This window comes from Rutilus rutilus (genome assembly GCF_951802725.1).
Source record: "Rutilus rutilus genome assembly, chromosome: 3".
Taxonomy (NCBI): Eukaryota; Metazoa; Chordata; class Actinopteri; order Cypriniformes; family Leuciscidae; genus Rutilus; species Rutilus rutilus.
Window position 1 is genome coordinate 5,211,027 of NC_140211.1, and position 15,377 is coordinate 5,226,403.

General features: G+C 37.9%; 3 protein-coding genes across 3 annotated transcripts; 1 reads left to right on the forward strand and 2 right to left on the reverse strand.

The window, feature by feature from the left end:
- Window positions 1–219: 219 nt before the first annotated feature.
- LOC311288336 (uncharacterized protein) lies at window positions 220–2,665 on the forward strand (the record flags this gene model as incomplete). The annotated part of the gene is made up of 5 exons (XM_084405676.1): window positions 220–348; window positions 1,719–1,913; window positions 2,001–2,086; window positions 2,185–2,239; window positions 2,390–2,665. The coding sequence occupies exons 1-5, from the start codon at window positions 343–345 to the stop codon at window positions 2,663–2,665; spliced, it is 618 nt and encodes a 205-aa protein (XP_084261802.1). The 5' UTR covers window positions 220–342.
- Window positions 2,666–2,748: 83 nt separating this feature from the next.
- LOC311287711 (uncharacterized protein) lies at window positions 2,749–6,811 on the reverse strand. The gene is made up of 2 exons (XM_084404735.1): window positions 5,279–6,811; window positions 2,749–4,225 (listed from the first exon to the last, which is right to left on the reverse strand). The coding sequence occupies exons 1-2, from the start codon at window positions 5,513–5,515 to the stop codon at window positions 3,473–3,475; spliced, it is 990 nt and encodes a 329-aa protein (XP_084260861.1). The 5' UTR covers window positions 5,516–6,811; the 3' UTR covers window positions 2,749–3,472.
- A 201-nt stretch (window positions 6,812–7,012) lies between these two features.
- LOC311287699 (GTPase IMAP family member 7-like) lies at window positions 7,013–14,201 on the reverse strand. Its single transcript, XM_084404712.1, has 3 exons — window positions 13,984–14,201; window positions 9,688–9,722; window positions 7,013–9,571 (listed from the first exon to the last, which is right to left on the reverse strand). Exons 2-3 carry the CDS (start codon window positions 9,692–9,694, stop codon window positions 8,439–8,441), a joined length of 1,140 nt encoding a protein of 379 aa, XP_084260838.1. The 5' UTR covers window positions 9,695–9,722; window positions 13,984–14,201; the 3' UTR covers window positions 7,013–8,438.
- Window positions 14,202–15,377: the final 1,176 nt, after the last annotated feature.

Here is a 15,377-nt window from a genome sequence, read left to right on the forward strand (position 1 = left end):
AGCCTCCCTATATAGGAGTTTTTAGGGCACAGAATAACGTTTGTGGTGATACCAGTTACGTTTAACAGTCATATAGGCTATGTGCACAATGGGCGGAGCCAACGTTCGATTTCAGTCAGAGTTGGCATATCAGTTTCCGGTTATGAGCCTGTCGATTTCACTAGAATTTTACCACAGAAATGGCATCCGCCGCTAGCAGTTTTTCCTTTTCCCGGTGTCTTTCGGATTTACCGGCAGTGAGCGTCAGCGACATCCACAGGATCGTCGGTGCCCTGTCCCGCACCCCGACAAGTAAGAGGGACAAGGGATTTAAAATGTACATTTCTTCGTACATTCACAACTATGAGGGTAAGTATCTGATAACTTCTAGCGCTTGTCTAACGCTACCTAGTAAACGTACCAGCTAGTGTTTGTGACTATAAATGTATATAAATGTTTAATATAAATGTTAGCTTGTTATCAAATACTAATGTTGTTATTCAACACAAATTATATACTCCTCCTTCCGTCAGTTTCCACAAAAGATCAGGATTCAGGAGAGGTGGTCGTCAGGGCAATGTGCTACAGGTCGCTGACGAAAAAAGAGAAACCTCACAGCTTGAGTGTATGGTGATGCTAGTTATAGATAAGATAAGATAAGATAAGATAAGATAAGATAAGATAAGATACGAAGATAAGATAATGTAAGAAGATGAGATAAGAAGAGTTTGCTTAGCCAAATAACCCAGCGTTTTTGATGTTCCTGGGGATTAGCAATGTTTATTATAGTGCTAGCTGCTACATGTTTACTGTACCTTCACTGCAAAAAAATGCTTTCTTAATTAGTATTTTTGTTTTGTTTCCAGTTCAAATATCTAAAAATTCTTAAATCAAGAAGCATTTACTAGAGACGTGAAATGACATAAGAAATTCTATTTTGTTTTAGGAAGTAATTTAAGTATTTTTTGCCTAAAACAAGCAAAATTATCTGCCAATGGGGTAAGAAAAATAATCTTGTTTTCCATTCTAATTTAGTTTTTTTTTCTTACCCCATTGGCAGATAATTTTGCTTGTTTCAGGCAAAAAATACTTAAATTACTTCCTAAAACAAAATAGAATTTCTTATGTCATTTTACTTCTCTAGTAAATGCTTCTTGATTTAAGAATTTTTAGATATTTGAACTGGAAACAAAACAAAAAATACTAAGTAAGAAAAGCATTTTTTGCAGTGTTAGCAGCTAGATGCTACATGTTTACTGTGCATTGCTTGTCCCCACTGGGTTTTTGCTTGCATTAGTTATGTTAGCAGGTGGGGAATCAGCTAGAGTAAAGTTTAGTGAATTGACGATGGTGACTAGAAAATAGTGACTAATGTAAGAGCAAGCAGGTTAAAAGGTAAGTTTACCTAGCTGGTCCCCACTGGATGAAGGTTTTCTTATTCATTGTTTTGATCCTTCAATTAAGCTACAGTCTGGAGTGAAAGGTACTACTACTACTGAAATAAAAGTGGAAAATTATATGGCATAATATTCAGCACATTAATCCAACACATAGCTTAGAATATTGTCTTATCTCCTAACTTCAAAATGTTAGACAGAGGATTCAACATCAGGAGTGATCTGCTGGTCTAAAGAAATGAGTCACAATGCAAGACTGTATCTTAAAAGAATCTGTAAGCAATGAGGATACTGACCAGGCTATGATAAATTGTGACTTACTATGACATTCTGACATTGCAGGTGGTGCTTAAAGACAGCAAGCCTGTGCAGCTGATTCACCATAAATGTTCTTGCATTGCTGGAGCTGCGCTGTGCAACCACTGTGTTGCTCTTTTGTACCAGTCAGCCCACTACTCGCAGCTGAAGGTGCCTGTAGTCCCCCCTGTGCTAAGCTGTACTGAGGGAGAACAGCAGTGGCACAAACCTAGGACTTTGGTAAGTCAACCAAAACTAATTACTGTTTTGTAGTTATGTTGTTTTACTGGAGATGTGCTTTTAAAGTATATCCTGCAAACACTACAGGGTATAAAACCAGGCCCAGTGGACAAAATGGCTGTGCTGTCTGCTAAACCGAAGAGCCGTCCTAAAGCAACAACAGAGGGTATAAGGTAAAAGCAATATTGTAACAATACATGGGTATTTTGATTTCAGGTCTATAAGCCATAGAGCATTTCCACTTATACATGTTTTACACTTCACTTCGCAGGAGCACGCTTTACAAAGGCCTCAGTGGGGATCTACCTGATCTTTCCGTCCTTCGAGTGAGTTTACCCTCTTATTTAACCAGTCTTACCATTTGTAATGTTGTGTGGATCTGTACAAAATGTGCAAGATACTGTGTGCATAGAACTAAAATTGTGCTTAGTTGATGTTGAGTTGTATTGCTAAACTATACACTACTCCATCCTAAGGTGACTGAGACATATGCCGACTTCTCCAGAGCAGAGTCGCCAATGGTGTGTAGCATGAACATCAGCTGTGAGGTTCCATTGGTCAACTCTGCCCTTGGGATGGTGCAAGCCGGAAGCCCGATTGCCTACCAACAGCCAGCAGCAGCACATAGAGATCTATCCTTCCACGTCGCCCCACCTCGTCCATCCCTACCCTTGCAAGATTACCACTTACAGCCCTCAATCTACATGTCTAACACCACTGAGGCAGAGTGCAGGCACTTACAGAGCCTATAGGTGACTTGGGACATGGCAAATAAACTGGAAAGTTCCACAAGAAGCCAAAGCTCCTGCGAGGAATGGCACCAGTTGCGGAGACCAAGACTCACTGCCTCCCGTTTCAGGGAGATCTGCTTTGTCAGCAACAAATGTGAGGAAAGTCTGGCTGATAGGATCCTGAAGGGAACATATCAGACAAAGGCCATGAGAAGAGGACTGGAGTTGGAGGCTGATGCCATATGGGAGTACACTCAAATAAAGAGGGTCAACCACTATCCGTGTGGATTTATAATCCACCCAGACACGCCTTGGCTGGGAGCATCTCCGGATGGACTAGTTTTTGACCCGACAGAACCATCTCCTTTTGGTCTTCTAGAAATTAAGTGCCCAAATGTTAAAAACTACGTTGACTGTCCCTATGTTAAAATGACCTTAGGCAAAATGGAGCTGAAGACATCACATGCGTACTACTACCAAATTCAGGGGCAGCTGTTGGTAAGTGGCATGACGTGGTGTGATTTTGTTGTGTCGGCGGAGGAAGACACATTGATTGATAGAATATACAGAGACGTAGAAGTGTTCAAGGTCATCAGAGACAAAGTTGACCAATTTTATTTCAATGTTTATATGCGAAAATGCATGTAACTGATCAACTTAATAAACAATGCAATCTGAACAAACATGCAAACTTGACTGATTTACTTTTTACAATGTTGGTTTAGACAAACAGAGTCCATATAATAAATAACATTTATATACATAAGTAACATATTTGTTCTAAGAATGCACATGCACACACACACCATTCAACACAAGGTCAACATTTCAAACCTCATTTGCCCAGGTCTTGACCAGAGGGCCATTTTGGAAATTAGAGAGTAGACAGGCGACTGTAAAAATTTGATTAATACTCCCTGATATGGCAAGCGGGATTGTGGTTTCAAACAGTTTGTTTTCCTTCACTCTTCTGATTAGCCTCTCTACATGTACCCTCAAGCGAGCAATTGACTGTGTTTCCAGCACATCTGCCTCTGCCATTTGGGCCCTCTGGATGACAAAGGCTGGGCGGTAAACAGTCCCAGGGGCCAGGTCGTCCACCAAGAACCCTTTGTCCACCATAATTGCTGTGTCAGGGGTAAGGAGGTTTTTGATCCCAGACTGACGGAATATTTCCTTGTCGCTCATGGAGCCCTCAAAGAGGGGCGAGATGAATGTCAGAGCTCCATGAGGGGACATACCAACCATGGCTTTAAAAGTGCAATGTGATTTGTAGTGTGAAAACACTTCACTTTGTAGAACCAGGGAAGATGGTGTCTGGCACCGTAGTTCAGTGCAGTCAAGGATGACTTGTGTGTCACTGTATGCATTGAACTCTGGTGGAAGATTGTCCTTAACAGCTGCAGGAGACATCCAAAAACAGACTGAGCCCAGCAGAGTGTAGAGGAAGTTGGCCCAGGTGACGATGATGCGACTTACTGTTGTCCTATGTATTTTGAAGCGATGAGCCAGTTCCCTCTGTGTGCAGCCAGTGGACAGGTATGTCAGGAACAAGAAGAGCTCATCTATCGCCAGCAGTTTCTAAGGGTTGGGGAGAAATATATAGATAGATACTTTATTCATCCTGAAGGACATTTTAGACATCCAGTAGCTTATACTATATACAAACTAGGGGTGAAACAGTACATGTATTCGTATTGAACCGAAATGGTACGGGCGTCACGGTTCGGTGCATGAATATACACGGAGAATACACGGTACAAAAAATAAATAAAATTTGCGTGCAAATTAATGAATGTAATGCAGAACTACTGTTAGACATGCAATAAACCACAACATTGTGCTTTTGTCAAACTGTAAACTCTTTTCAAACTGTACAAACAAACCTACATCTGTTACCCAACCAAAATCACACAGACACTGTTTAAAAGTAAAAAATATTTATCCGACCCCATTTTAAAACAGTCTGTTGGTGCCATCTTTTGGACATTGATCATATTGCATTGGTTTTCATTTCTTGTCCTCAAACAGAGGACCAATCTGTTTATTGCTAAGTTACACATTCTACATTGACTAAAAAAGATGGTCTTTTAATGGTAGCATTATTTTACACAGAAATCAATCATTTATAATTCAGATGAGAATAAAGTTAGTGTTAATTAAAATTAAGGAAAACAAATATATGGATCTGAAATATAGCAAATTAATTTTAAATTCATTCAGGTACAATTACCAAACATATATCAAGGTCTTTGTCTTTTTATTAATTTAATTAATAAATTAATTGTATAAAACTATTGTCAATGCACTACAAATAAACTGGTTCTATGCCTTTACTTTATTAATAAAACTTATTTAAAAAATACAAGGCTTAAGACATTTATTTTCTTGTGGTGGTACAGCCTGAGACATGCACAATAAAAAAAAAATTGCCTTCTACATTTTTGTTTTGTTTTTCCCTCCATTGTACCGAACTCGTACCGAACCGTGATGTCTGAACCGAGGTATGAACCGAACCGTGACTTCTGTGTACCGTTCCACCCCAGTACACACAAATACATACATTCACCCACATAAAAATGAAATCCCACACAGATAACCATGTGTATAAAACCATGAGAAGGGCACACTTACAGTTGGTCTGGTGACTGGGCTTTCAGTGACTGTGCTGGTGGAAGATGCTCTCTTGGCTCTGCTGGTCACCCTGATCATTTTGGATGTTGCACTCTCTATCAGGCTCCAAAACGCCATCAGGTGCTTGTAAGATGGGAATCTGAAATATAGTATCCTCATCAGAAAGGGAAAACGGAGAAAATTGTAGTAACACACAGAAACGGACAATGGCAGACAAAGTACACAAATACTGTACATCAGTGAAAGTAAAACACTTAGGCTAATATTCACTGCTGTTGAAATTACACAGCCTAAGCTCTCATTCTGTTCAATGTTTTATTTTTTTTAATATTACTTTTGTTTTGTTTTCTATTTTTCAAGGTAAATGTAAAATGTTTCGACTGATGCTGTGTTGAGTTTGGTTATGCTAACATTAATATTGTGCACGGAGGGGTCAATAGTCCAAGTATGATAGTGGCCATTGCAATGACAGACTAGGAGGATCCACTGCCGATAGGCCAGGCCAGAGCAAACAAAAACAATTACGTAGTAATTCACATAATTAGCCTCCCCAAGAAAAGTAGGTACTGGATTACATTTACTAAGTTACTGTCCAACACTGAAAACAGAAAGTGGGATTGTACATCTTACCTGGTGTAAAATCTAATGTCCTCAGGTGACGAGGCAAATCGCTGAAGTCCAAAAGAACTGTTTAGATGGAGAGTTTGGACTTGTTCTCTCAAGGCCTCAATTTCTGCCTTCATCCTCTCGTACTCTTCCTTATCAACACAAACGGTGGGTCGGGCTTCGTGCTCCATCGGGACGGCTTCCTCTGAGATGGCCTCATCCTCGATGTCCTCCAGCTCAGGCTCTGGACTCGAGGGTTTAGTACGCCGTTCCCAAACCCCGGCACGTCTTTTCACAGAGTAGTCGTTCCAGTGGAACAACGATGGCACTGCATTACGTGATAAAACCCTTAGCAGTCTACCCTTAGCAGTCGTCCGGATTAAATGTTCTTCAAAGTGACGACTGCATACCTTCGTGTTTTGAGTTACTTTGAATTCCGCCCTCCGTATTCTGTGCAGCCACTTAGCACATAGGATAACGTTAGCCTCCTGAGGAAACCGATGAAAACTTAATACGCTGTTGTGTCGACTTGAAGCCGAGCAACTTGGCACACAGCAGTGATTATTTGAGCCGGCCACAGTTTTCATCAATTTAAATGTACATTGTACTTCTTTCGTACACCAGCACCACTCATTTTGCGAACAACGCCGACGGCTCCGCTTTGGTTGCTAGGATGTAAATAGAACGACCGGAAATGAATACGCCAACTTCTAGACAAACCGGAAGTTTGTTCCTTCGCCTGTGCACGTAGCCCATAGGGATAATAAATTGACACACGTGAAGAAAAAAAAAAAAAAAAGAAGCTTTTGACACATAATGGTTTGGTGTTGGTGTTTAGTGAGTGTTGTTGATTTTTAACAAAATAATATATATATATATAGGCTGTCAAGTGATTAAATTTTTTTTTATCTAATCAATTACATGATGTTCAGATTAATTAATCTAATTAATACATTAAATTAGGCTGAGAAATTACCCCCAAAATATAATTTACAGTCATAATTGTGTTAAATGAGAAAACATCAAATACGTAGACATTACAATAAACAGCTTTAAAATGAAACATCTTATTTTATTCAACATAAAATTTATTACACATAAACATTTAGGCTACAACGGCCTTGAATATATATATTTTTTTTTTTCAGAAGCTGCATCTAAATTGGTATTTAGATATATTTACAGACCAAACCAGATTGGTTACCAACATTCTTCAAAAGATCTTCTTTTAAGAAAAGAAAGTAAGTCATACAGGTTTGAAACGAGTCTGACATAACCTTGATTTTTCTTTTTCCCACTAACATCAAGAAAACTGGACCGTTCAGAACAGAATGTTCGGAAAACGTTCTTAGAACCAACATTTGTTAGATGGGAAGTTTGTTTGTACACATGATATTTGCGTCCTTGTATTAATTCATGTTGCACTGGTGCCATCTGCTGGACAGAGAGTTCACATAACATTGTGTATACCTTTCACTCCATTATTTATTTAGTTTAAAGATACACATTCACAGCTGATTCTGCGGCAGTGCTAACCTTGAAATGAAAGCAAGAGCACCCGGCATGTACACGCGTGGCATGATCAACATAAATGCGCTAAATTGCAATGACTGACATAGTAATAACCATAATATGGGACAAAAATATGACATTTCAAAACAGATTTGACATGCATTAAGCGATGTAAATGCAGACTAATATAGTTAATAGAAAATATTAGAATTTTCGCATCAAAATGTTTTTGAAATGCTGTTATAATTATTTAAAAGTAGCTAAATGTCTTTAAATCTTGTAAACTTGTAAATCTTTCAACATGCTTGCACATCTTGCACTATAGAGCACCCTCAGATATTCGAGTCTGGAACCGCGCCTGTCCTTATTCAACACTCTCTCTGAAAACAGGGTTGTAGGCTATTCTGTGAGAACGGCCGAAACAGAAAACGCCCAAACTCCCCTTCATTGTTCTCCTCCACACATCACTCCATCCATCACCACTGAAGATGAGCAGATGAGCAGATTTCACTGTCAATTCATTTCAAAGCAATCGCTATGGGCAAACTTTCCCTTGTTCGACTTGATTTGTTCTCTTTCATTTTAAGTTTGACTGAATTGAGCCAGGATTGAGCCTATACTCGTTTGATAATACAAATACAAAATTCCATCCCATTAACATTTATCTGTGAAAATGACAATTAAATACACCGCAAATGTGTATTTCCCAGCATGCTTTGCAAGGGACTGCATTTGTCTCTGATAAATTGATGAGGGAAATGTAAAAAGCAGGGCAAGTTTAGCACTAATGATTTAAAAAAACAACCAGCCGATATCTGTATGATAAATGTATGCGGGAAGTTAACATGTGATTGCAACACAATTAAATAATTAAAAAGCCTAAATGAGTGTGCAAGGTCTAAATGAGTCTAAATTAATCTGAATAGCATTTTTTTTTTTTTTTTTTACATAGTTTCCCAAGCTTTTAATGTGGACAAAAGTAAATGATACTGGAAATTGGCATTACTGAATATATCTGAATTAAAAAAAAATATATATATATTCAATTATCTTTTTTCCCCCCCTCAAGTTTATTATTAGAAGCAGGATCAACAAATTCTCTTATCTTCTTAACCACTACTTTTGCATTCTCGTAGTTCAGGTTTGCAGCTTTGGTCATTGCGTCATACAGTGAATCCGCTTCTTCTGCAGCTTTCCATCCAGTGACTCCTCCACCGACGGCTCCTGCTAAAGTTGCAACTCCGACAACACCGGCAGCGACAGCATTAACAGCACTAAGCCCTGCTCCAGCCGCTGCTCCTTCTGCTGCCACTGCCTCAGCTGCTGCTGCTGCTCCTTTTGCTGCTTTCAGCACTTTACATGCTGAGCAGAATGGTTTTAATGAAGTCAGAACTGCAGCCACTGCAACAGCTACACCCAGGAAAGCACCAGTCAGCGCTCCTGTTGCTGCTCCTGCAAATTGCAACCAAACATTTTTACGAACAATTTCCTTTGCTTTTTCTCGCTTCTCTTCTGGAGGCAAATTGTCTTTATTTTTCTTCATCTCCTCTTGAATTTCTTCTCCCAGCTTTTTAAGCAGCTCATTTGTGAAGCAGCCGTTCTCTTTCACCATCGTGTCGATGGTCTCCAGCAGATTTTTCACCTGAACTCTGTTGCTCTTGTACCCTGAATCACAGTCGTTCCAGTATTTGTTGTCGATGACGTGAAAGCGTCCTCCACATTTATCAACCAGCTCCTGTAGTTGTAGATTGGGTTTCACAAATTCGTCAATGGTCTGTTCTTCTAGTTGATCACCATGAGTGAATAAGATCACTGTGTGTTTCAGCACATGTTCCCCTTTCATTGTGTTCAGAAATTGTTGTACCACCTCGTTCTCTTGGCTCGTGTATCTTCCAACCTTTAGAACAATGACAAAGGCATGAACAGCAGGAGCACATTCAACGAGAGATTTGATGATCTCAGATTTGATCTCCTCATCATCACGATCTGTGTCAAAGAATCCAGGTGTGTCAATAACTGTGATCTTTCTTCCATGGACAAACCTCTCTCTACTTTCAGATTTAGCAGTAACAGAATTAGCTGAAGCTTTAGGGGTGAATACTTTTTCTCCAAAAATCGTATTCCCGGCACTGCTTTTGCCATCTCCTGTTCTTCCAATAAGGACAATCTTTCTCGCTGTCAATAATAATATTATTAATATTTTTTTATTAAATACAAAATTATAATGTGAGGTACCATCAATGATTGTACATTTTACACTAAAAACACTGTGTGCAACAATAATTACTTACATTGCATGATGCTTGTCTGTTGATGACGTCAGTCTCTGTAAGGTAAATAATATTCAGGTTATTCTTGGCTCTGATTAAAGTGTAACATATTCCAGCATAAACTCAAGAATATCCCTGACGAATCCACTGACGTCTGAGCACTAGAACACTTAACATAGTGACCATTTTACTGTCTGTAAATGGTGTGCAGTGCAAAGTACTCAATTTGTATTTCCTTTTCAAGACTTAAATCGAAGAGGTCGTTGGACGGTCACACCAAGATCTAGCTTTCACTTCCTACTCACACGACCTATATGTTAGAGTGACACGCTTAAACTCCCTTATTACAGGAATAATAGCAGAATAAATAATCAGTTTTTAGATTATGTCTTTAAAATGTGGATAAAAAAGATTAGAATCATGATTGTAAACTTCAACTGCAGACAAAACAAAAAGCAATATCTAAAAAAGAAATGTATTTTTTTCTGTTATTTATGTTTGACATGATGTCTATTTGTGGCCCTGGACCACAAAACCATCACATGGAGCAAATTTATTAAATTGAGATTTATACATCACATGAACCTTAATAAATACGATTTCAATTGATGTATGGTTTGTTAGGATATGACAATATTTGGTCGAGATACAACAATTTGAAAATCTGGAATCTGAGGATGCAAAAAAATTGAAACATTGAGAAAATCGCCTTTGTGCATTTGTGTTCGCGATTGTGTTGTATTCACTCACAAAAATAAATGTTTTATATATTTACGGTAGGAAATTTACTAAATATCTTCATGGAACATGATCTTTACTTAATATCCTGATGATTTTTGGCATAAAAGAAAAATCGATAATTTTGACCCATACAATGTATTGTTGGCTATTGCCACAAATATGCCCGTGCGACTCGTGACTGGTTTTGTGTTCCAGGGTCACATTTGAAAAGTAAGGAAAGATGGCTTTCAGACTTGTTCACAATCAAGTCAACTGTATCTGTGCAAAGTTTTGTGTTGATAGCTCAAAGAAATCAAAGCCCTCTGTAACCATATGATAGCATTTTCTTCAAAATAGTAGAAATCAAAGAGTCCCAAAACTTCCCAAACAAGTGATTCGCGTGTCCTACTGAAAACCAGAGCTACTTACATGTAGTGACACTGAGAAATATGCAGTGAAACGTCCAATAAATCCCTGTATAGAGGTCTGTTTTTTTTTGTTTGTTTTTTTGCTTTCAGAAAGTCACGCGATCAGTGAAACAGCTCTACTCTCCATTCAGTCGTTTGTAAGTTTCACTTTGCACGTACTTTACTGCTTGGTTGGATTTGGGGAGTGTAGAGTACTTTGACTGTTTAAAGAAAGATATTGGTAATTCCTGTGATTCGGTAATATCTCAACTCGGTCAGTTTTTTACTTTCACTTTCTGAAGTGAATAATTATTATAAATAATTTTGAGAATTATTCACTGCGTCATAACTCATCTCGATCCACTGCCTTAAATTATGTCACATATGGGTGGGTCTAAATAGGTGTGACGGGGGGTTTTATAAAATAACTTCACAAATATATATATTTTTTAAATCACAAAAACGTAACTCAAGTAAATAAGTGCAATCACAATAACTTAAAATTATAGACACTGTGCACATTTTGTTAAATATTTTCAAAGTACAAATTTATTTTAAGTGACGAAATATTGTGCGACAGAAATAATACATTATTTTATGATAAAATATTTTTTATATTATTTGTATTCACTAGCCTATAATTGACACACCAAAGTAAAAAAAAAAAAAGATAAAAAAAAAGTTTTTAACATTCCATTTTGTTGAACCATCACATTAAAAAGTTATTACATACAAAAAATGATTACAGAATCCCAGGAATGACCCACACTGGTTTGGTGTTGGTGTTTAGTGAGTGTTAGTGTTGTACATACAAATAATAGTATTTACATACATAAGAAATTACATTCAGTTTGGGGATATTTTCAGCTGATAAAACATACAGGTTTATCAATGTCTGTTGTAAATTGTACGAGCCAGCAGCAGGTGGCGCTGTTCCCGGTACAATCAGGGCAAAACATCAGATCTTCGTGAGGCTCAAACTGACATGTGCCACAATAAACCAGAAACATCCTTACATTAAATAAAGCAATACAATCCTGGCTGGATGAGTTTCCAGAGCTCAGATCTGTGGCTCGATGAACGCCTGTCAATCTGAGCTATCAGTGCAATCTTATTTTCATACACATACTCTCTATAGTTCATATGTGGATCATGGATGTATGAATGATTTACACAGAAACTTGTTTCTGCTTCTATTTTTTACATGTAAGATAATGCAAAAACGTTATGGGTTTATAGAATATAGATCACTGAGCTTATAGTGACAGACAAAAGACAGGATATGTGTCCTATTGCAACGGAACGTGTGAAAGGTTTAGGAAACTTTAACTGAGATATTGTGGATATACACCTCACTTGATCTAACATGATCTCAAGAAAAACTTGAACACCACCAGATGTATTTTTGGAAATCATTATTCGGTAACACTTTAAAATACGGATCCTTCATTAATGAATAACTACACAGGAACAAATGAGTAACACAATGTTAACAATCTAGTAACTACAGTTAACTAACAAGTAACTCTGATTAACGAATTAGTAAGTAATAGCACACAGATTTAAGTGGTAGTTCACTAATAACTAATCAATAACTACAATTTTTTTAATACTTCCCAGAGAAATAATGAAAAAAATTATTCACAATTCATGCAAAACTTAATAACTAATGTAGGAAAAATTACTAGCACTAGATTAACATTACTTATTATGTGGGTTCAAGGGGCGCGTAGATCTAGGCTATGTACGGATTTTTTTTTTTTTTAACCGGAAAATGTATTATTTTCAAATATATGCATTTATAGTGTGTATATAAACAAATATATATTTTATAATGACATAATTATACATATGTACATTTATATGTTTTAAATACAGTTATGATTACTGTAGGCTAATATATGTAGCAGGGCATTCAGTTCATTTTGAAAGGACAAAAATAAAGTGTCAGTGTATTTCATTAGACTTCATTAGACTATAAAAACATCTAGCATGTTTTACCACTGATTTTTAGTGACAGTCAATATGCATGGGCCACTGGCTCCCCCCCCTCCCCTCTCCTCTCCCCTGCCGTGCCACACCCACTCCCCTCCCTTCTTCTCACAGCCATCCATGCCCATTTAAGTTGCATTTTTCTAAAAGATTGTGAGCTAGACTTAAGCTGAAAGAGGGGGGTTTCATATCCCTTTAAAGCTGCAGCTTTAATCAAACACACACTGATCCATTTAAATGCACCCAAGATAAGATCTGATTCCTGCAAAACACGTGACACAATGAACGAGAAACGAAACACAGTAACCACAGCCTGCAAAGAACACACTGTAAAATCGAATTAGTTAGACTTACTTAAAGTATGCAAACCGACTGGCTTTTAAAAAAAACAAGCAACGTGAAAAAGGAATAGTATGTTGTACTGACAAATGCTGAGTTAGTATAGTTCGCTTACCCAAGAGTTCTAGTAACCAAAAAAGAGCTGAAAGTACTTCATAATTTACTTTAAATAAAATGTAACTGTCTTTTTTTATGCTGACCAGTGAACCTGTTTCTGTGACATGATCCACATGTAAAAGCCATTACAACTTGTGGAAACGTGCTCCACATTTTGTTGCAACATGTGGTGACATGTTTTCTACATGTGTACATGTGATCACATGTGGAACATGTGAAATTCATGTGTTTTTTTCTATGAGGGTGAGCCCTCTTATTTTGTCAAAATATTTAACATTTTGCAGATTCTGCAAGGTACATGTACATTTTGACCACGGCTGCACACACACACACACACACACGCACATACACACACACACACACACACACACACACACACACACACACACACACACACACACACACACACACACACAGACACACACACACACACACACAGACGCACACACACCCCCCCACACACACACACACACACACACACACGCACGCACGCACACACACACACACACACACAGCCTCTGATTATTATATATTAAAATGGTAAATTTAGTTTGTCCTGCTAGTACATAGCCTATACAAGACTTTTGAGTTGAGATTAAAGTTAGTGGGATCTAAAGTGCATCATATTCCATCATTATAATATATCAACACATGTCTGAACACTATAATCAGTCCTGGTAACACTTCACACTACAGCGACCATGTCACGGTCTGTAAAGGGTGTAAAATGCAAAGTACTTACATAGTTTTACCGTCCTTTCTTTCTTTGTTTCTTCAAAAATAGTCAAGTGGAGAGAATGTTGATGGATAATCACACCAAGCTTTTGCTTTCTTCTTTAATAATTAAGCCGATTGGTAAGAAACTTTCTGAACAAACAGGACCTGTTATCACGGTCTTGAAAGTAGTAAAACAATGACAGGAACTGAAACTCTGGTGGATGAAGTTCTCAACCTCCAACTGATCTGATGAGAACATCACAACTTTCAGGAAACATCTGAAGACGCGCCTCTTCCACAAGAGCTTAAACCACATCCAGAAACAAAGAAACTTACTATAACTCCTACTATGTCTTCATTTGTAAGCTATATTATATCTTCCTGCAGCCATGATTGGGCCAGGGTTTCAATTGCTAGAAATCTGCAGTTTTTGCAAATGTTCACACCGTCTGCTGGACAGAGAGTCATCCAACATGTCAGGTCAATTGTTACTGTTCAATCCTCCTGCAGAATTTAACTCCATCACACCAGCCTGGAAGTGAGTCTGAAGAGCTTGATTAGCTGCTTTAATTAGATGTTTAATTAGGTGTGTTTAATTATAGTCAGTGGCCTTACATTAGCAGGTTTGGATGCTAAATGAACAACAACAAACTAAACCTTTACAAATACTTTTGTGTTCCACAGGATAGAGAAAGTTCTACAGGTTTGGGTCGACATGAGGGGGGAGTATGTGGTGACAAAATGTTCATTTTTGGGGGAACTTTAGTAGCACTTAATATTGTCATTTTGTAACAATTACTAACTGTTACGTCCCTTTTGGTCTGTCTGTGTTTTTATGCTGTTGTGGGAGGTGTTTGTTTTTATCCAGGAAGAAGACCGGATTGGTTCCTGCAGTCTGATTGCTGCCACGCCCTGATTGATCAGCTGACTCCTGGACGTGTATAAAGGCCTCCTTTGTTGTTGCTTCATTAGCCCTTGTGTGCTCACTTGCTGTTTTGCTTGCCTGACTTTGTTATCTGCTGCTGGAGTGTAAAGATTTGAGAGTGTTTGTCTTTGGATTGTTCATTTGAGTGTTTGGACCAACGCCTGTTTAACGACTTTGAGAACGGATTATCCCTTACATTTTTCTGCTAGAACTTACAATTGTATATATTGTACATAGTAATTTGGGAGGTAGGGAGACCGATGCCACCTTTTTAATTTGATATATTTCTGTGCCTGTTTTGGATTAGGGAGTTAGGGATGTAATTGTATTTTTCTTTTCTTTTCTTTTATGGATTAGGGCAGGAAGAGGTATATTCCAAATTAGTTGTTTTTGTTTGTTATTTTGGCCTTGTCGGCTCCTGAGGTAAAATCCCATGGTAACATAAATCTGTTAATTTACTCAATAAATACTGTTTCATACACTTTTCTATAACC

Bases quoted from the DNA above. Each gene is read 5' to 3' on its own strand.
- LOC311287711 (XM_084404735.1), bottom strand. From the start codon at position 5,515: ATGTACAGTATTTGTGTACTTTGTCTGCCATTGTCCGTTTCTGTGTGT. The intron at 4,226-5,278 runs GTAAGTGTGCCC...CCCAACCCTTAG, and splicing joins GCCCAGTCACCAGACCAACT to AAACTGCTGGCGATAGATGA.